This window comes from Schistocerca nitens, chromosome 1, assembly GCF_023898315.1.
Source record: "Schistocerca nitens isolate TAMUIC-IGC-003100 chromosome 1, iqSchNite1.1, whole genome shotgun sequence".
Taxonomy (NCBI): Eukaryota; Metazoa; Arthropoda; class Insecta; order Orthoptera; family Acrididae; genus Schistocerca; species Schistocerca nitens.
In genome coordinates, this window is record NC_064614.1 from 550,549,985 (window position 1) to 550,573,396 (window position 23,412).

Sequence of the window (23,412 nt, forward strand, 5' to 3'; positions counted from 1 at the left end):
AAAGTGGAAGATTGGGCAACCTGTGACCAGTGACAACACAATAAAAAAAGCAAAAGAGGTGGCTGCAGCTCCTAACATAACGAAGCAAGAGTTTAAGGCTAGCCGGGGATGGATTGATCCCTTTATGAAACAAACAGGCTTATCTCTGCGACGCCGCACAACAATATGCCGAAGGCATCCACAGGATTTTGAGAAGAAACTTCAAGAATGTCAGCGGTATGTTACCACACTTTTCGATGGACCAAATAGGCAACGCTGACGAGACCCCAGTTTGGTTTGATATGCCACGTAATTACACGACTGACGAGAAGGGTACAAAAGATGTTACCATCAAAACACCTGAGTGTGAAAAACAGCGCGTAACAGTAATGCTGGCAACCACAGCTGATGGGAGCAAACTTCCATATTTTTTAATCTTCAAGCAAAAAATATGCCCCAAGACTCCACAAAATGAAAAGCTATTCCCTGATGACGTCATTGTTCGGAATCAAGAAAAGGGATGGATGACTGAAACTTTAATTCTTGACTGGCTACTAAACGTGTGGGAATGCCATCCTGGTGGACTTTCCAAGCAACCATCAATGATATGTGTTGATGCATTTCGGGGTCATCTCACTGACGATCCACACCCTATCTTGTGACCTTGTTATTATTAGTGCAGGAATGAATTCTGTATTACAACCGCTGGACGTTAGTATCAATAACTTTCTGAAGGTTACGTTCAGGAGAACGTAACAGCACAAAAAATGGTTTTGCGTACCAAATCGTGAACTGACTCCGACAGGAAAAATTAAGCGTGCTGCAGCTTACATTATTGCAAACTGTGTTTCGGCTGCCTGTAAACGCATTGAAGCACCAATAATCGTAAAATCATTCAAGAAATGCTGTATTTCAAATAATCTGGATGGCAGTGAAGATGATGTGCTCTGGGACGACACGGAGGATGGCAGGGAAGGAGGAAATTAATCGATTTCTGAAGTAGACTCTTGCGAGGATTCCAGTAATGCGGACATTATGAGTAACGAATGTAATATACTGTATGTTTCTTTGTATATCATGTAGGTAATCAAATTAGGCGTTCTGTTTTAATACTGAAAATGTCACTTAGTACGGTAATGAGTAACTTAAAAATACATTCACTATCGTTTGAAATAAAGTTAGCATTGCAAAATAAATTTAAACAATACAAAGAATCCTACCAGCGCTGTCCCAAAATTCCTATTTTTATTAATTTAATTTTTAAAGTTGGGGTGCGCATTAAAATCGATGACACATTAGATTCGTGTAAATGTGGTAATACAATCGAGGTCATTTAAAAAATTCAACGATACTGTGAACCAACAACAAATACGAGGGTTGTCCAGAAAGTAAGTTCCGATCAGTCGGGAAATGGAAACCACAGAGAAAACCACAAACGTTTTATTTGCCACAGTTAGGTACATCTTCCACCTGCTTCTCTATATAGTCGGCGCTCCAGCTTCGAGTTTTGTCGTAGTGTTGTATCAACTTTCCAAACTCCTCGTCATAGAAAGCACTGGCCTGTGCTTTCGGCCAGTTGTCTGCACTGGTCTGCAGCTCGACGTCTGTGGAAAAATTTTGTCTTCATAGTCAGCGGTTCTTGTGAGCAGAGATAAGACTCTGGGGCACCCAATTACGGACTATACAGGGTGATTCAAAAAGAATACCACAACTTTAAAAATGTGTATTTAATGAAAGAAACATAATATAACCTTCTGTTATACATCATTACAAAGAGTATTTAAAAAGGTTTTTTTTCACTCAAAAACAAGTTCAGAGATGTTCAATATGGCCCCCTCCAGACACTCGAGCAATATCAACCCGATACTCCAACTCGTTCCACACTCTCTGTAGCATATCAGGCGTAACAGTTTGGATAGCTGCTGTTATTTCTCGTTTCAAATCATCAATGGTGGCTGGGAGAGGTGGCCGAAACACCATATCCTTAACATACCCCCATAAGAAAAAATCGCAGGGGGTAAGATCAGGGCTTCTTGGAGGCCAGTGATGAAGTGCTCTGCCACGGGCTGCCTGGCGGCCGATCCATCGCCTCGGGTAGTTGAACCAATTTCAGACGATAGGATTTCATAACTAACCTTTTTCGTAGGACTCTCCATACAGTTGATTGTGGAATTTGCAGCTCTCTGCTAGCTCTGCGAGTCGATTTTCCTGGGCTGCGAACAAATGCTTGCTGGATGCGTGCTACATTTTCATCACTCGTTCTCGGCCGTCCAGAACTTTTCCCTTTGCACAAACACCCATTCTCTGTAAACTGTTTATACCAACGTTTAATACACCACCTATCAGGAGGTTTAACACCATACTTCGTTCGAAATGCACGCTGAACAACTGTCGTCTATTCACTTCTGCCGTACTCAATAACACAAAAAGCTTTCTGTTGAGCGGTCGCCATCTTAGCATCAACTGACGGTGACGCCTAGTCAACAGCGCCTCAAGCGAACAAATGTACAACTAAATGAAACTTTATAGCTCCCTTAATTCGCCGACAGATAGTGCTTAGCTCTGCCTTTTGTCGTTGCAGAGTTTTAAATTCCTAAAGTTGTGGTATTCTTTTTGAATCACCCTGTATTGTGGGTGATCAAACACTTCTCATCGGAAACGTCGCAGGAGCGTCTTCATTGCCCCTGCAGTGTGCGGCCGAGATTTGGCATGAAGAAGGAACTGCTCGACAGTTGTGTTATGTGGGCTGCATGACTCAGGCGGAATATGTAACGAGGCACGCATACTTGGCGGTATACGCTATTCCCTACGCAGCTTTAAGTGCTCACTGTTCACTCAAAACTGAAAAGAGCGACGCGACACGATCGACGGGCACACTAGAGACTCTGCCCAACACATCTGTGCAAAGCTTTACCGGATTTTCCCAGTGGTTTCCATTTCGCGACCGATCGGAACTTACTTTCTGGACAACCCCCGTACGACTGACACGTGTAAGGTGCTACTGTAGCTGAGCTGCAATGATCACTTTAACAGACTTCAATATTTTAGTATCAGAGCACGATACAAAAGACGATGTACAAGGTTTGTCACAAAAAATTAATATTCGTAACATGGGGTTCCTGATGACAACCAGTATGCTTCTCGGCATCAGCTCGAGCGCAGCTGGCAGAGCCGGGCAGGTGGGTGCTGACCAGAAGATGGGCGTGTCCTTGGGGTGGTCGCCGCGCCGCAGCGTCCACATGAGGGCGCCGCTGGCAGCCGTGAAGAGCAGCGTGAGGCTGGCGCGGGAGCGCACGGCCGGCCAGGGCGCGGACAGCCGCCGGAACAGCCACTCCAGCAGCTGCGGACCACCACATAAGCTCACAACCCAGCCACGCTACACTACACATTAACTAACAAATAAAACAGCTTCTGTTCTCGTGTAACGTGGGAAGCGGCGAGGGGAGCGAAACCGTCGCTACACTCAATCAGTGCACTGGTGTGCTTATAGTCTAACATTCCGCGTGGTGTCTGTTTGTTCTAAGTCGTGTCTCCCTACCACTTTCGCGCAACGACGTTCTGAGTGTGTTTCTTAGGGAATTGACTAGTTTGAAACTGGGACCTGTTGCTGGTAAGGAGACGCCAGACCACACATGACATGTAGAGTTCAGTGAGACTAGCGATGATATAATCAAATACTTAATGATTTCAGCGTCAGCTCCACTGCACTCCCTGTAAAAGAATCTTAATACTAACTAAATTTAGTGGAAGGGGTTCAAGGCTTTCCTATTTTTAGTTAGCTGGTAAAATAACGTCGAGAAAGTAGTTAAGTTTACCATTGGAATTTTTATTCTACTCACAAAACATTGTTTATAAATTGCACTATTGATAAAAGGAAATATTTTAATACAGGATGATAAAAACCAACTGCGTTCAACAAACATGTGAATGAATATTCCCTGAATGGGTTTCCAAGTTCTACAATGGATCGAAGGATGACCTACGCCATATCAAATCTATAATCTAGGTTTAAGTTAAGTTTCATAAAAGAGAAAACTATCAAAATGGTCTAACTTGTCGTAAATTACAGTGGCTGATGTGGCTTATCAATAATTACATAACAGGAAAATCATCGCGTTTCAGATTTTTAACTTCTAATAGCAAATGTGAATACCACGAAGTTTAATTGACGATCGACACTAGTATTAGGTAAAAAGGGGATGTAACAGATGAGACTTCTGCAGTTCTGAGTGAAGCGTTATGCGCTATTAAGCGGCATCCTGTGCGTTCATTACCTTGTCGGTGTTTAGGCAGCGTCAGGGGGCGGCGGGCGGCGCAGCTCCACACACCTCGCTGTGTCGGAAGCAACTCTTTTCTAACTTCTTCTTACTACAATTTACCGAAGTTGGTTTAAGAAAAGCTATCTGGCTGTGTTTTCAACTGACCAATCAGGGTCTCAATGTTAACCTTAAGCTCTATCTACAAAAATTCTGTGTATCCAATGAGAAACGTTATACTTTTCGTGGTGGGGCAATGTTTTTAACGTTTGCTACGTAACAGAGACGCTTATAGTCTCACGATAAAACTTGCAGCTGGTGTGGCCCTTTTAGTGTTATCGTAAGATCTATACTGTTCTTCTGGAGGACTCTATCTTTTAACATGGGCTGGGGGGTGGTCTTGGCGGTCGGCTGGATTTTGGGTGTCCCTTATCGTAGGGCCTTCTAGCTGTCCCTTATTATAGGGCCTTCTAGCTTACACGACTCTGCTCTCGGCTTCTGTTCTCGTTTCTCCCCTCGGAACTGCATCTGTTTCACGGTGGAAAGGTATGACACGCATGTAGGCTTTCTTGTGTTAGTCTGTGGTATTCCATTTGCTCACTCATTGATCGTATTACTTTGGTTAATTTAATGCCAGGATTTATTCGGAACTATGTGACATACTGTCGGATTTGCTATCATGTCAGGGTTTTCATGGAAGGTGTTGGATTTGCCTGACACCTTACAATAGTCCTATACAAATTAGTTGCAACCTGATTTCTGAGGTCACACGTGTGGACGCTGTAGTGACAAGCACCGTCTGCAAGCGGCCACCACAGCGCTCCACTTTCTGCGGCGATAGAAAAGCCTCTGTCTCCTACAAAACGCATACTAAAATTCTAAATTCACTTACAATACACATCTTTACAATGCCCGAAAGCATGTTAAAAATCTCTTCTAGAATTTAATTACAGCCAGTTATGATACTTTTTTGGAATGGATGAAATTTTCCGTCTGGGAAACAGCTTCGACTATATTGCGTCATACATCGAAAAATTTAGAGTTAGACGAAAAATTTTTTTCTTTGATAACCAAAATACACTACTGGCCATTAAAACTGCTACACCAAGAAGAAGTGCAGATGATAAACGGGTATTCATTGGACAAATATATTATACTAGAACTGACATGTGATTACATTTTCATGCAATTTCGGTGCATAGATCCTGAGAAATCAGTACCGAGAACAACCACCTCTGGCCGTAATAACGGCCATGATACGCCTGGGCATTGAGTCAAACAGAGCTTGGATGGCGTGTACAGGTACAGCTTGAAACGTCACAGGTTTACGCTTCATTTAACTAACTGATTAATTTATACATGTTTAATAATTCATTTTACGCCGAGAGCGTCCTTTCAATGTTTCGTCTAGCTAATTAACCTCTGGATTCAAGAATGCATCCGTGTATATTTTTTCTTCTGTTGGTGTCACACCTCCTCTCTCATTCTTTGATCCCGTGATGTATGTGGATGGATAAACGTAATTATGTATGGAATATATAACAATCTGGGTTAGTCAAAGATGGTAGCAGTAGGGTAGTTTAGCACCAACATAACGTGAGCAGATTCGGCAGAGAGTTTGTGATTCCAAAGATAGTGGGGATGAGCAGGGCAGAGTTTGTGAGGTTGGTTCTCACTGACGTCCTACCCCCACCACCAGTTTTTTTTTTTGAACGGTTGACGGTTGGTCCTGGAACGCGCCATGTTAGGACACTGGGGCCGCCGATTGAACGAGACGGATGCAGGGGTGCGCCGCTCGTCATGGATCGTGAGAAAAGTTATTCATAATGTAGGTTTCTTGGGGTAACATTGATTCTAAAATATGTTCGGGTGTGAATTAATACCGGGAAACGTTCAGCGATATTTTACTTGTTTAAATTTTTCAGATTAATGTGTTTCAACTAGCGGATTTGGGCGCGAGGTGATTGAGGGCATTAACCAACGGTTCTTGTTCTTAGGTCAATAGCGGATAGGTTCATTAATTTTCATTTGTTGCTTAGTCTAGTTCTGGATACAAGCACTATAAATTTTTCATGATTCAACGGTTTATTTTACTTGTTTCTTTGTTGTCGAACTTGGCCACGTGTTGCCAGCATTCATAACGGTAGTCACTGGATTTGCCTTTCGTTAATCATAGCATGAACAATGTGGAGTTATGAAGTCTGGGCTGGTTTGCTCACGTTGCATTGCGGTTGCATAATACCCGGTTTCAACATGAACTTATCCGCATGGTACTGCATGTGTAGTAAACCAAGTAATGTTTGAGAGAGTGAAAGGTAATATCCTTCCCTACTCCGCGCGTTAAATAGGTGTGACAATAAGTAAATGGTGTTCAGAGGCCACCATTCAATAACACTCATTTTCACCCATTTTAATCATTAGTAGATGTAACTGGCGACGAAGTGTTGTCTATGTTTCCGGTATGACGAGATGCAAGAGATAGTGAGTGCTTCATGAATGTTTTGTCACTGAGAGTGGTCGTTTTCTTAAATATAATAGATTTCATGTATGTTTTGTCACAGAGGGTAATAGTTTTCTTAAATATTATCGAAATAAATCAGAATGATAATTGAAATTCTCCCTTAGCGTTATTCAGTATTCCGTCAGCCATACCACTGAGATAATGACTATATTCTATGAATTTTCAATCCAGGCATATCCATTGTACGCATTATGCACTTTATCAAACTAACTGAATTCATAGTATAAAAAAAAGAAAGTCTTACAGTCCCTAATGTGCACGTATTGTTCCATGGCCATTTACCTATGTTGCGTTATCCGTTGCTTCATTTTTAAATTAGAACACTATCTTTTCTAGCGGGTTTGATTACCCATATCTCAACTTATCGGGCCTAATTGAAAGAATTAGACACATAGCGTTAGAAATGGGAACCATGGAGCACTGCGTCCGCTTATATTAAAGGGAGATACTTCTTACATGAAAAATAATCAGCATAACAAACTAGGGGTAGACTTTCAAGCTCTCCATGCAGCTTCAAAACGATACGACAGTACATCAAGAGTATGACTGGGGTATTGTGACGAGCTAGTTGCTCGGCCACAATTGACCAGACGTTTTCAGTTGGTGAGAGATCTGCATAATGTACTGGCCAGAGCAGCAGTCGAACATTTTCTGTATCCACAAAGGCCCGTACAGGACCTGCGACATGCGGTCGTGCATTATCCTGCTGAAATGTAGGGTTTCGCAGGGATCGAATGAAGGGTAGAGCCACGGGTCGTAACACATCTGAAATGTAGCGTCCACTGTTCAAAGTGCCGTCAATGCGAACAAGAGGTGACCGAGACGTGTAACCAATGGCACCCCATGCCATCACGCTGGGTGATACACCAGTATGGCGATGACGAATACACGCTTCCAATGTGCGTTCACCGCGATGTCGCCAAACACGGATGCGACCATCCTGATGCTGTAAACAGAACCTGGATTCATCCGAAAAAATGACGTTTTGTCATTGCTGCACCCAGGTTCGTTGTTGAGTGCACCATCGCAGGCGCTCCTGTCTATGATGCAGCGTCAAGGGTAACCGCAGCCATGGTCTCCGAGCTGATAGTCCATGCTGCTGCAAACGTCGTCGAACTGTTCGTTCAGATGGTTGTTGTCTTGCAAACGTCCCCATCTGGTGACTCAGGGATCGAGACGTGGCTGCCCGATCCGTTACAGCCATGCGGATAAGATGCCTGTCATCTCGACTGCTTGTGATAAGAGGCCGTTGGGATCCAGCACGGCGTTCCGTATTACCCTCCTGAACCCACCCATTCCATATTTTGCTAATAGTCATTGGATCTAGACCAACAAGAGCAGCAATGTCGCGATACCATAAACCGCAATCGCGATAGGCTACAATCCGACCTTTATCAGAGTCGGAAACGTTATGGTACGCATTTCTCCTCCTTACACGAGGCATCACAACAACGTTTCACCAGGCAACGCAGGTCAACTGCTGTTTGTGTATGAGAAATCGGTTGGGAACTTTCCTCACGTCAGCATGTTGTAGGTGTCGCCACCGGCGACAGCCTTGTGTGAATGCTCTGAAACGCTAATCATTTGCATATCACAGCATCTTCTTCCTGTCGGTTAAATTTCGCGTCTGTAGCACGTCATTTTCGTGGTGTAGCAATTTTAATGGGCAGTAGTGAACTTTACTCATCAACGGGTCTTTCCGAAGTTCCATGTCACATTGCGTTTGCTACCTACAGGCATCGGAAGGCGGCGGCTATTTTCTTATTTTTGCAATTTTGTCAATACTTAACTAACAAATATTCTATTTCCTATAAAAAGGAAATGCACATAGGGTATAAATCTCCATAGAGCGTTTAAACGTGTCAAAAATCTGTTCTGAATATTAAATGAGGTCAGAATTACGTTGTGTTCTTGAAATAGTGTATATCCCGGAAAGCTTGCACTGATTTCCGTTTTGGGAGTATGCGGCAACGCGTTGGGAGCCAGCAACGTCAGGATGCCACTAGCATATTGATAGGGAAGCAGTCCAACACGCTAGCTGTCAAATGCCAGCTACTTTAAATAAGAGCTCACATAACACGACGAACCTCTGCAGGCTAGCCACATGGCAGGAAGCGTTATGTACTCCTGCCCTAGGCCTCAGGTAAAGAGGCACCTAATGATTAAAAGTCAAGCAGTCTGGTTACAGGTTTAGAACGCTTTGATATTGGACAACCTACTGGTGTATTCCTTTTTTTCTGTCAGTTTCGTTCCGAGTCCCTTTAATTGTCAGTTGCCACCCAACTCATTCAAAAATTCTGAGAAAAATGCCACAATATTATAATGATTCTTAAAGCATTAAAGAGCCGAACCTTGCTGGCGCTGTCAGTTAGTGCAAGGTAGGAAGGTAGGATACGAGGTACTGGAGGAACTAAAGCTGTGAGGACGAACCCTGAATCGTGCTTACGTAGCTCAGTCGGTCAGTCGGTTCTCCGCCGTGTTGCGAAGCGGACGTGCGCGGGGCTCTGTGCGGCTCTCCGCAAGCAGGCCGTTGTTTACTCGCGGGGGTAGTGGTATTGCAGTGTAAACAAATAACCTCGAACGACCATGGCGCTTCCTTATAGAAACGCCATGATTAAATTAACGTTCCTTGCCCAGTATGCAAGACCTAATGCATACGAAGTAGAGCGTTTCCTGTATGAAGTAATGCACCTCGATCGACAGGAACTTCTCGCTATACATCTTTCGATCGTATCAAGCACAGTTTACCTGAAATTTGTCGATGAAGCAGGTGCGAAAGCCTCATTCGCCGTTCCGCCGATGGATATCGTTTCCACCCCTCGAACAGCAACAAGCAGGACTTGGCGTTCGGAACATACGGATCTTCGAGATGTCGTTTGAAGTGCCGGCCACGCTTGTCGTGAACGCGCTGCGGCCTTACAGGGGAGTACTAAGTCACGTGGAAGAAAAGTGGCATACGTTCGAGACATATCCTGTTCTGAATGGAGTGCGTCAGGGGCGAATCGAACTGCACAAACACATCCCGTCGTACATGACGATCAACTGCGGGCTTGCTCTGGGTGCCGGCAGGAAGGGCATGTACGCTCTGAATGCTTACAGAGACGCCTCTTCCAGACACCACGTGCAGACACGACGCCTACAAGGCAACCGACAACGTTGCCTGTTACATACGGTGAGGCAGCGAGGAACGTGACGGACGCGGACGTTGTTCCGTTCCAGTTACCGACCCCCGTGGGACCGGTCTCCGAGCCCACGACGCCGCAGCCTTCATCGGAACCGTCATCGGAATCGACAGCAGAGACCAGCCGTGTGCAGAAGGAGAGCATCAGCAGATCGATTCGAGCTCGGACACGGAGATGCGTGAGGTGCCTTCTGTTTATCACGATCCGCAGGACGCGGACACGCGTTCCCACAAGCAGAAGTCGCCCAAGCGACGAAAGAAGAGGAGGCTGTCTGCAGGAAATGCTTCGCGAGATGGTGGCACGTAGCAGGAGGATGAGGACTATTCATCTGCGGCACGGGCTGTGGAGCCCACTCCAACGGCTCCTGGTTCGCTGCTGGCAACGTCAGTCCAAGGACAAAGCCACACTATGCTCAACTCACTGACGAGCCCCCTGGCGATTTTGTGGCTAAGATACCAAATGAACGTCATGTAACGTATCACACCTTCAGCTTGGTGACTGGGCGTCCCAGATAGAGATTGGAAAGAATGATATCAGACTCGAGCGACAACCTGATGCCCGCGGCCGACAGCAATGCCTGGGCGACGTGGTTACCGTCGTCGCTGGCGGCGCAGCGTTCCTGTTTATCGTTCTTTGAAGGCGATAGACATTGATCTTGCTGGACAGTTTAATAAACAACAACTAATTGGAGGTCCAAATGTATTTCGAGGACTCCGCTTGAACTTTACATGTGATGTACAAGCTGTGTTTGGAGGTAGTACATGGCTTACACTTGCAGTAGTATGGGGCAATCATTGTGATTATGGTGGCCTTGAAGCATTTCCAGATGCAAATATTCTTACATGGAAGACGTGAAGTATAGCAGAGACAACAGGACTTTTGGCTAAACAGCCGTATGGTACACTTGTTCCAAGTATGCCATTTGTGTTGAGTACTAGAAGGAAGAAGAAATTGAATGCAGATGAATACCTGTCCGTCGGACGGACATCTTGCCTCTGCCGATCAGTAATATCTATGGTGCGGGTGGCAGGGACGGTGGGACGGGCGACATGTCGCTTACTGGTTTAAACGACTGCAGGATACATCATCGCAATATCCAATGGCCCAGGTGTATCGGATAGGTACAGTCAATATCAACGGCATTAGTTCCGCAATCAAAACCCAGCTGTTGAAGGACATGATATCGTCTTTCTTCAAGAGATACGGCCTGATCTTCGCCTGGATGTTTATGGATACGCGTGTTACGTCAACTCAACTTCTGATGGCGGTAGTGGTTCGGCCATATTACTACGCGATGGCATCGAACCAACAGATATTCAGTATTTGCCATCAGCGAGAGGCACTGCGCTCACGATCGGCGCAGCCCGCCTTGTGAATCTGTATGCCCCGTCTGCGAAGCGTCGAGAGCGAACACTCTATTACTCCACTGAGGTAGCTTAATTGTTTCAAGGCGCTGCAGAGCACTTCGTGGTGGGCGGGGACTTAAACAGCGTCTTACACCCTGAGAATCAGATCCCATGTCCCATGTCCAGCCCTTCACGCTATGGTCCGGAATCTCGCTTTGCATGATACATGGACACTCATCCACGGTGACCGATGCGTATAAACACACTTCACCAGCCACTCGGCCATCAGGGTGGACAGGATTTACATCTCTTGAGGTCTTCGGGCAGCGTCTGTCGTTGCCGAGCTGTAGCCCACTACATTCATCGACCGTAAGGCCTTCATCTGCTCCGTGACTCTGCCACGACAACAGAAGAGCCCTAGTAGATGACCTTGGACACTTAACGTCAGCATTCTCCAGTAAGAGGCTTGCCTTGTAGCCGTCGCTACTACCTGGCCAAATGTGAGTGACAGCGTCATACCTATGATTCCACGACACAATGGAGGACATACTGCGCTAAACGAGCTCTTCGCCACACGCTCATGTATAGACGAGACAGGGGGCTTTGGCTCAGATCGACCTCTGAGTTTTACTACACGCTCTTGCAAGAGCTAGCGTCGCAACAACCTTCACCAGAGCGCCAAACGGCCGTCCTCCAGACACAGGTACAATTTCTGTAGATCACGGCTGACAGATTGGACGGCATGCGGGTTCGAGCGAGACTGCAAGATTCCATCCCAGAGGAACTTGCTTCTCCGTATAATGCAAGTTTTTTTTCTCCTGATAACTACCTCCAGGGTAGTTCCCGTCCGGAGATCGAAATTGAGGAGACAGTTTTACCTCCGGAATATTTTACGCAAGAGGACTCCATCATCATTTAACCACACAGTAAAGCTGCATTCCCTCAGAAAAAAATTACAGCTTTAGTTTCGCCATGCTTTCAGCCTTTCGCTGTACCAGCACAGCAAGGCCGGTTTGGATGATGTTACAAGGCCAGATCAGTCAATCATCCAGACTGTTGCCCCTGCACCTACTGAAAAGGCTGCTGCCCGTCTTCAAGAACCACACGTTTGTCTGGCGTCCCAACAGATACCCCTCTTTTGTGGTTGCACCTACAGTATGGCTATCTGTATCGCTGAAGCACGCAAGCCTCTCCACCAACGATAAGGTCCATGGTTCGTGTACAGACATCAAATGATCCATATTGAGAGAGAGCAAAAATGGGAAGTAGGGGAGAGGCGTGGGCGAGTGGAGAGGGGAAAGGGAGGGGAGGAAGTGAACCATGTCACGATTGACTTCGAATATGACATTCATAATTGCATCAGTTCTAATATGATGCCGGAAGAAAGTGCTGAAAGATGCAGATTCAACTTTTATAGCGACGCCTTACTTAAACAGTCTCGATTCCTGCATTTCTACCTGGACTCCAATGTATGGCTGCTTACCATTGCTTGTTTACAGTAAATGCTACTATCCCACTGTGTTTAAGACAATACAATCTTGCTTGCTCGTATTTTGTAATAGGCGTTATTATCCCAAGAGACAAACTGCAGATCACTGTTAAACACCACGCAGCAGCTGTTACAAAGTTACTCGCTAACTGATACTACATGGAACTGGTTGGCACAGAGTGCAGTTGTAAATGCTGTTTGTTGGTCTTTCCACAGGGTCAAACATATGATCCATGCTGTTCCCAGCTGTAAGATTCTCACCACATTTAGATGCTTAGATTTTTTTTTTTTTTTTTGTGTATGCCTAATTCAGTTAATGGTCTCGATCTGAGATTTTTCGAACACCACTCCAACATGTGGGTATTTGCGGTTACTACAGCCGGGAAAAGCAACACTTTCTCAGAGAATTAAGAATAAGGACAAAGTCAAGGGGTGCAAACAAATAGCTATATGAGTACATCTCTAGACACCTGTCTATCTTACTGGCAAAGATATAAGAGGCGTGTTTTTAAAGTAAGTACCGTTCTGAAATTCCACCGCTTGGTGGATGCATGCATGATGCCTAAAGCACACTGTTGGCAAGCCGCAGTCGCCAATACACAGTCATTCGTATTCGAAATGGCTCCTCTGACTGAGAACCCCACCGACTATGAAATACGAGTGATGACGGAAATTGATGACAGCTTAAAGAGTACCATACGAACGTGCAAGGTGAGGAACGAAGTGTGCAACCTTCGGTTGTTACTGACGATTCGGTGCAGCACTAGATATTTTCCTGCGAGGTCAGCGGTCATCCAGTCCCGACGGGTGACCAGCGCGCCCTCACTGGACCGAAGTTACTTTCAGAACTGTTCTACAAATTCGGGCTCGTTCCCCCTCTGCACAAACGCGTTACTGTTTCTGGTCCAGACCTGCTTGCTTGCTTTACTACACCCATCTCCAGACTCTGGGATCACAAGGACAAATATATTTTCACATGATTTGTACACTGCAGTATTCTACCAATCGCTTGCGCAACATAATTCCGAACATATAGACTGGAAATTATTTCTCTACAAACCCCAAACTTTAGCGAGGTGGAGGTTGCTCTAGACCACTGAGTAACTAGAAACTTATCCCGTCTGTGAAGACCTTTACGTGAGAACTTGAACCAAACAGAGGAAATAGATATTTCCACACATGAATACCGATGTCCATGATGTAAGAGATTCCAAATCATCCCTATAATTTACAAAGTCAAATAAGGTGTTTCTCATATCTAGAGAACTGGCAAACAGGTCTTCCACCTGTTAGATGCACATACCACAATCGATATTCTCTCAACTAAATAAAGATGGGAAATGTGAAGAAACAGTCAATCTGACAATTTACAAGGGAAGGAATAATGGCCCAGAGCAAACACATGTCCATTTCACTATTCTCAAACTTCTACTTGATCACGAAAGCCGTCCAACACATACTAAGTATTAGTTCGCTATTCGGCTGTCTCCATTCAGACGGCCTCTACCGTTAGCTGGAAACGTGAATCGTTCCCACCACAGGCCACGCATAGGTGGAATCATCCTACAAAATCAGTCACATATATATTTGATTGCTATACTTACAATGAAATGTTACGATTGCGGTTTCAGTTGAACGACACTCGACAATGAGCGAAGTATCGGAAATACAACCTGCTGACGGCTGTGGCTCTGGAAATAGAAATATCTGTACCATTCTTATGACTTGACATACTCTTCCCTCTGCTATCACAGTATCCCACGTCAAATCCATACCTTCCTTTTTGCACATGTCTGACCACAACACTTACTTCATAAGCCTGATGCTCAATGCAAACCTATCACGCTTCCCCTACTGCCACTACCATGTATAATTCTTCGCCAATAATTGATTGCCCACAATACGAAATAATACTGAGACAAAATCAGAGCTGGGTGGACATGTCTCATACGTTTTTTGTGGTGTCACCGCCAGACACCACACTTGCTAGGTGGTAGCTTTAAATCGGCCGCGGTCCATTAGTACATGTCGGACCCGCGTGTCGACACTGTGAGTGATCGCAGACCGAGTCTCGAGAGACTTACTAGCACTCGCCCCAGTTGTACGGACGACGTAGCTAGCGATGCACACTGACGAAGCCTCGCTCATTTGCAGAGCCGATAGTTAGAATAGCCTTCAGCTAAGTCAATGGCTACGACCTAGCAAGGCGCCATTAGCATTACATAGCTTGTATCTAAAGAGTCTCACTTGTATCGTCAAGAGCGATGTACCACAAGGATGGATTAAAGTTAAGTATTCCAGGAGCTACGTACTTTTCTTTATAGCATTCATTACGTATCCTGTTTCAGACCTATCTACTAGCCTGCGTGAGTTAACGCGTGCCTTTCGGCTACTTCCGAGTGGCGTGGCTGCCTTGTTACGCCACAACATTTTTCTCTCTAGTGCTACCACTTTGTCTTAGAAAGAGAGACGTAATCTGCTAGATGTTAAAAAACCCGATCGCAACAACTACTGTATGTTACTGTCACAAGCGGTCTTGGTTCTGGAGGTGCACACAAGTATCCGTGTTAAAAAGCTATACTTGCTTTATAAATCTAGGTAAGACATTACCTCTGAATGAGGTGGTTTTTCTATGCAGACAAATACCAAGACAGTGATCGCTGCAGTGTATACTATCAGACCAGCAGTGCGATTACACGTAACCCACAATGCAACCTCGTGATAAAACCGCTGAATTTTGAAAGTGAGTTGGCTAAGGAACATGGTATGTAACCATTATTTACAACTCCTTTCACGCTCTTAGATATTTCTCCAGTATATGTAATGTTTTCTGTCTCGATACCATGTCAGAGGTTCTGCAATATATCCAATGAGTTATACGCGATGACTGACTGAGAAGGATCACAAACAGTAGTAGAGGGTGTGCTGATTGAGGTCACAAGAAATGTACACTAGTTTTTCAGATGTCTAGTCTTACGCTATCCGCTAGAAATGATGTCTATGATTTGGAATCAAGTCCTCCCATTCAACCACATAACTGCGTTGGATCACAGCCACAAGTGAATCATACTTCTGGCACTCTCATATCTCGAAACGAGTCACCTTTCTCGAACCTGTGTACTACAGTAAAAATCCAACGTGGTTTTAGTCAGTCTCTATACATCTTGTGACTGCCCCCATTTATGCAGCATTGCACCGCTCCAATTTAAGTCGGAACTGAGCAGAAGTCGGAGAAAGCCATATCCACCACCTTCTGCAAACCGTGTAGAAACAGAGCGACCTGAGTTAGTGCAACAGGGCAATGTTTTGACCATTCGGTGGAAAAGGGCGCATTGTGGGGCGCCCCCAAACTACATACAGATACTACAGTCCGAAGGAGATCCATGTCCATTCACATCTATCAGCCCAACATGCTATCATCGTTATTCTGTACCATACAACAGAGAAAAAATTACGAACTATAAAAACTCCACTAACTTCATCCGATACAGAACTCACCTAGGCGCCATTCCTGGCGCGATGATGCATGGCTGCGGTGCGGATCCAGCGCGGAGAGAGAGATGTCGCAATGCTTCCCAGAATAGCACGGGGTACATTCCTTCTAGCAATCCTAATGAGGCACCCTGTCCATCACTGTATTTGCGTGTTAAACTACTGCTACTGTTGATGTGGAATGATCCTATTAAATATACAGCTTTTGATCCACTGCAGAGGGCAGTTTAAAGTTTCAGCACTTGTACTGTAGGAGGATGATCACATCCCACGGACTACACTGTAAATCGCAAGAGACGCTCCCTGTGGTCATGTCTTGTTGTTTGAGACATTATTTTTTTCTGCTGTAGCATGCTTTGTACACTGCCATAAATTTTGTTTTTATGCCATAACTTCGAGACCAGTGTCAGGCTCTAAATGACATTAAGACGTTCTGATCAATGGCCTCTCGCAGAAAACTGGACGTCATCCAGTGTAAATCACATTGTTACTGCGGTTACCATAACACGCCATACACACTGGACGATTTTAAATAAAAGACAGTTACAACATAAGGAAACTGGAAGAGTTTGGTCACGTTGTGGAGAGTTTCCAAACTACAGTCCGAATGTGATCCACGAGCTCTACATTTAAACTAATCTGTCATACAAAATGTTAAGGCTTTCGTGGCCACTTGTTGACAAACTGCCTATTGGCTTCTGTCTCGGGTTCTTCGGCCGACATTCATCTAATGATTTTTCTGACGTTTCGCCAGCACGAGTGGCTGGCATTGTCAAAGCTTCACCCTCCATTGCCGGTGATGAACTGGAGGCGAGCTCGCGTCCGCAGACTATATGTACCTGGCGCGCCAACGTCCGAGGGCTTCTCCGCGGTCATTTCCGGTGCGGTTCTCCTCTTGCTACCTGCGACGGTCGTTCGCTGCAGTACGGGAAGCCAGGATCCGTTTACCTTAAGGCTTTCCTCTTTCTTGTTGAAACTGTTCGCGTGTTTTTGGATTTCTACAGCTTCTCTGAACAAGCGCGTGTGATAGTGCTTCTCTACAGCCAGAACTTCCGTGTCGGCGAATTTTATTACGTGGTCGGTCTCATTCAGTGCGTGCTCTGCCACGGCCGATTTCTCCACCTGCCCCAACCTGCAATGTCGCTTATGCTCTTTGATCCTGGTGTTAATGGATCGTCCATTCATTCCGACATAAACTTTTCCGCATGTGCAAGACGATTTTCAAACCGACAAGGAAGATCAAAGAGTGTCTTAGATCGGCGAAGGAGAAAAGAGATCCACTTGCAATGTCGGGAATATACCGTATATGAACGTCGGCCGAAGAACCCGAGACAGAATCCAATAGGTAATCTGTCATAGTGACCGAATAGCTGACGACTCTACATTCTGTTTAGACTGACTGACATATTGTAGTCACGTACACAATCACTGTTTCGATGCTAGCCACCCCAGAAAGTATTGTCCCCTCACCAAAACTCTTTCTCCATTTCAAACAAGCGATGTCAGTCAGTCATTATATGGTAACCAACAGCATGCCAGTGGACAGATGGGATGGAAAAGACACCATCGATGTACTCTAATAATAAGCATCACTGATCATAGTGTGAACAATTTTAGCAATTTTACAGTAATTTCAGCACCGGCCAGTGATGTAACAGCATGTTTCCCAATTTCAGTATCATAGCTAATTCAGCTCTTCTCCACTTTGCGAGTATCATTGCGAATGTGGATAGCTGACTGCGCAGTACGTCCATTCATTGTTAATTCTCGAACACATACACCATCAAAGTATATCAGACAGCACTCTACATATCTGTAACTCCTCGAGCATAGTGCTTAAGTTATGATATATCTCTCTGCATATGGGAGTCACAGAGCATTCTCGCTGTCTTAGGGTAAAATTAGAGAGTGAAAGACCCCCTCACACTGTCATTGGCCAACCCGCCCTGCAGCACCATTACCGATTTAATCTGCAACCGACCAGAAGTAGACTGCTTCATTCCACGTCTTGTGAATGAATGGAGCTTGCCGAGTCCTCATCCATGCAAGTGCACAAGATTTCTCGAGATGTACACTAGTACCCGTGTTAAAAAGCTATGTATAGGAACAGATTTGAAATTGTCATGATGTAATAGCAGACAGTTAAGAAGAAGAAGAAACGGATGATTTTTAATGCGTGATGGAGGTCCAGAGAGATGGAGTTCAAAGAATTTTTGCGTAAATCAACCAAGCTATCAATTTTAAAGTATTATTCTGGAGTCTAGGATCGGTACCTGGAAGGTATTGGTAAGAGAGAACATAAACACAGGCACTCCTCAGGCTACAACGTTCTGCACTTAAAACGGGCCATAATGTTGGATCGCTTACGTTTACAACCTATCAGCGGTATGGAATGTAGCAGTGTGAATATTCCAATGTAAGAAATGTATTTCAAGCACGTGACATACACCCTTCTTCCCGGTTTCTCTACGATACTATGTTATAGAACCGTAAAACGAAAAAACTACTTCCATAAAACATTTGCTCTGCGTGATACAAGCATAATACAGCTTTTGGAGATGTATGGTGTCCGCTTTTCACATCCAATCACGGTTCAGAAATTATACTATGCATGCATCATCCCTATATAAAATGATCTTTAGTAACGGGGGATACCGCTTATGAGGAAACAGATAAACGCATAGCAGCAGTTTCCGACATTTGAAAATTACAAGTCATTCTGACACTAACTCTATAAACACCACATATTTTGGGCAAATGTATACACGAGGATTGCAGCGCCTCACAAGCACCTATCGCTAACTTAGTTATGAAGCTGAAGTCTCGATTTTACATCCAAGATGCGACAGGGGGTGGAGTACATCGCAAAATCAAAGTTCGTTTAGAGGAATGTGTCACGTTTAATCACACTTGAGATGGAAGTCCTCTGATGACTGACGATCGCAAGTAGACAGTGCTTTAAATCACATACAGAACACATGGCTGTATATGAGTCGAATGCTGGCTATGTCACGTGACTGATGCATCCTGATACAACAGTGGAAAAATTGATTTGCAGCATCTTCTCCCTCTCTAGAATGCATCATCAGTCTACCATTAACTGGTACCTCATTACAGCTCCATCTCAATCGATCACCCCGTCCACTCTCTGTTATCCTTTAATGCAGGTGTAAGTAGGCTTAGAAGTGGGTGGTCCTATGTCTTCCAAAAAAATGTCAAATACAGCAGTCAACTCACGTGTATCACTGGTTCCTCAATAGACATACAGTTTAATGCTACCTCGACAGAGAAAATATCAACTGCTTCCCTGATTCCCTTAGCTTCCATGTCGACATTTTCTCAGATTCCTCTCGCTGCCGCATAGTCGCCTCCATGTAGAAATTGTTCTGTGCAAACCAGAAGATATGCAAGTACTTCCTCAATTTCCCCGCATTTCAATGTATGTTCGGTCAATTCATAGCTATTCCTCGTCATTTTTCACAATTCTATCGATTTTTTTTAATGTCAGTTCTGTCCATGCGATCATGACATAACCTATCGTTCTGTGTTCTAAAACTGCTTGTAAATGTAACACAGCTCCCAACACCTAGCGCAAATGCACTGATCGGGAGGTGTATTATAGCACTGTACTCGATTGTATCCAGTCACCTCCACATTTGGAGAACGCTTGCTCTGTTTCCTGTATGTCTGTGTATATGCTTGTGTTGCAGATGGCTCCCAGGGCATGCAGTACACCTGAGTTAGCGTTCAAGTGTGGATCCGCAGCACGTCATATCCGGTGTTGCCAGTCCTACACTACGCCATATTAGATGACGTCATCGCCGCCATCTTGGATACATTTGGCAACAATGCAGAGTGGGGTGGCACCCCTGTAACTCTACTACTTTTATGCATTTGTTACCGAATGTTTAAATTACCAAAAGTTAAGCTCACACTGGGTACTTTTGCTGACCGAGTTGCACAAAAGAAAACGTTTAGCCAGTTCTTTGACTTTCTTAGAGTGATGCACTGAGGAGAGTGACGATTTTTTAAGCCGAATTGTCATAGGCAATGAAACATGGGTAGTTTATGTTATATCCTAGGATGGCAGCATTCAGCATCACCCAATAAAGTGAAGTTCAAGCAAACAATTTCAGTCCAGAAAATAATGTGTTACTTTTTTGGAACAGGAACGCGATGTTCCTTGTGGATTTTTTGCCTCTTGGTGATCAACTTAAAGTCTGCGACTTGTTGTGAGACCTTAAGAAAACTGCGTCTTGCAATCCAAAACAGAAGACATGTCATGCTGAGTAAGCGGATCGTTTTGCTCCATGACAATGCCCGCACACACGTGGCCAACCGAAATCAAGAGGTCATCCGATCGCTTGGCTGTGAACAACTTGATCAAATTGCGTACAGCTTCGATCTAGCACCCAGTGACTTCGATGTGTTCCAGCATTTCACGAGGCATCAGCGCCACGACGATGAAGAAAAGTCAAAACAACTGAGTTGCAGCGGTTGTACAGTCACATAGCAGATTTCTACGAGGATGGTATCCAAAAGCTGGCTGTATATGCGCTAAGTGGCGAAAAGTTGGTGGGAATTATGTACAAAAGTGAAGTACAGACTTTCATGAAAAATGAAACTTCTAAGAAAAGTCTACTAGTTTTATTTTTATTTCAAAACAGTGCTCACTTAAAAACACGCCCCTTGTAGCTAAAGGAGTCAGTGAGTCGAGCAGACTAAGCTCACTTTTCATCCCTTTATTGAAATTATCTTAGCCATATACTCCAATTTTCGTTTACTGATTTCTAAATCCCCATTTCCAGTTTTCCTTTGTTTCCACACACCTAATACTTTAACACTTTAACCAAGCCTCAGCGATACGGATAGCCGTACCATGGGAACAACCACAATGGAGGGGTATCTGTTGAGGGGCCAGACAAACGTGTGGTTCCTGAAGAGGGGCAGCAGCCTTTTCAGTAACTGCAGGGGCAACAGCCTGGACGGACTGATCAGGCCTTGTAATATTAACCAAGACGGCCTTGCTGTGCTGGTACTGCGAATGGCTGAAAGCAAGGAGAAACTACAGCCGTTATTTTTCCCCAGGGCATGCAGTTTTACTGTATGCTTACATGATTATGGCGTCCTCTTCGGTAAAATGTTCCGGAGGTAAAACAGTCCCCCATTCGCATCTCCAAGCGGGGACTTCTCAGGAGGACGTCGTTATCAGGAGAAAAAAATGGCGTTCTACGGGTTGGAGTGTGGAATGTCAGATCCCTTAATCGGGCAGGTAGGTTAGAAAATTTAAAAAGGGAAATGGATGAGTTTAAGTTTGATATAGTGGTAATTAGTGAAGTTCGGTGGCAGGAGGAACAAGACCTCTGGTTAATTGAACATAGGGCTATAAATACAAAATCAATAGGGGTAATGCAAGAGTATGTTTAATAATGAATAAGAAAATAGGAGCGCGGATAAGTTACTATGAACAGTATAGTGAACGCATTATTGTAGCCAACGTAGACATAAATCTCACACCTACCACGGTAGCAAACCTTATATGCCAACCAGCTCTGCAGATGATGAAGAGACTGAAGAAGTGTATGAAGTGACAAAAGAAATTATGTAGATAGTGAAGGGAGACGAAAAATTAATAGTCATGGGGGACTGGAATTCTATTGTAGAAAAAGGAAGAGAAGGACTGGGCGTAAGGAATGAAAGAGGAAGCCACCTGGTAGAACTTCGCAAAAAGCATAACTTAATCATAGCTAACACTTCATTTAAGAATCATGAAAGAAGGTTGTACACGCGGAAGGGACCTGGAGACTCTGGATGGCTTCAGATAGATTATATAATGGTAAGACAGAGATTTAGGAACCATGTTTTAGATTGTAAGACATTTCCAGGGGCAGATGTGGATACTGTCCACAGTTTATTGGTTATGAACTGTAGGTTAAAACTGAAGAAACTGCAAAGAGGTAGGAATTTAAGGAGATGGGACCTGGATAAACTGAAAGAACTAGAGATTGTAGAGAGTTTCAGAGAGAGCAATAGGGGACGACTGACAAGAACGGGGGAAAGAAATACATTAGAAGTAGAATGGGTACCTTTGAGAGATGACGTAGTGAAGGCAGCAGACGATCAGATAGGTAAGAAAACGAGGGCTAGTAGAAATCCTTGGGTAACAGAAGAGATATTGAATTTAACTGACGAAAGGAGAAAATATAAAAGGAATACAAATGTCTCAAGAATGAGATCGACAGGATGTGCAAGATGGCTAAGCAAGGATGGCTAGAGGACAAATGTAAGGATGTAAAGGCTTATCCCACTAGGTGTAAGATGGATACTGCCTACAGGAAAATTAAAGAGACCTTTGGAGAAAAGAGAACCACTTGTATGAGTATCAAGAGCTCAGATGGAAACCCAGTTCTAAGCAAAGAAGAGAAAGCAAAAAGGTGGAAGGAGTACATGGAGGGGCTATACAAGGGTGATTTCATTGAGGGCAACATTATGGAAATGGATGAGGACGTAGATGAAGATGAATGGGAGATATAATGCTGCGAGAACAATCTGACAGGGCACTGAGCCATAAGTCGAAATAAGTCCCCGAGAGTGGACAACATTCCATTTGAACTACTGACAGGCTTGGGAGAGCCACCCACGACAAAACTCTCCCATCTACTGAGCAAGATGTATGAGACAGGCGAAATACCCTCAGACTTCAAGAAGAATATAATAATTCGAATCCCAAAGAAAGCAGGTCTCGAGAGGTGTGAAGGTTACCGTACTATCCCGATGGTAATGTTGCGTTCCAAGATGACAGGGCCCCTGTTCACACAGCCTGCATGACCCATTATTGGTTTAGTGAGCGCCATGATGAATTCTGCATCACCTCTGGCTTTCACAGTCACTAGATCACAGTGTTATCAACCCAGTGTGGTCTGCTTTGGAGAAAAGGGTGTTTGATTGATATACAACTCAAGCATCGTTTGCTGAACTTGCCAGTGTTTGGCTGGTATGAGACTCCCTTGAAAACCATACGGGATCTGTGTTCATCCATTCCGAGATGACTGGAGGCTGTTCCGAGTGCCAAAGGCTTTCCTACGCGATATTCGGCATAGAAATGTGGTGTATTTGAGATATTTCCATATTTTTGTTCACCCCCTGT

At 44.5% G+C, this 23,412-nt stretch overlaps 1 protein-coding gene across 1 annotated transcript in view; it reads right to left on the reverse strand.

Moving 5' to 3' along the window:
* Nucleotides 1-23,412, reverse strand: part of LOC126254329 (uncharacterized) — a 182,448-nt gene that overhangs the window by 56,686 nt on the left and 102,350 nt on the right. The window contains exon 4 of the mRNA XM_049955303.1: nt 3,171-3,319. Within this exon, the coding sequence (XP_049811260.1) occupies nt 3,171-3,319 (149 nt within the window). The remainder of the gene's footprint in view (nt 1-3,170; nt 3,320-23,412) is intronic.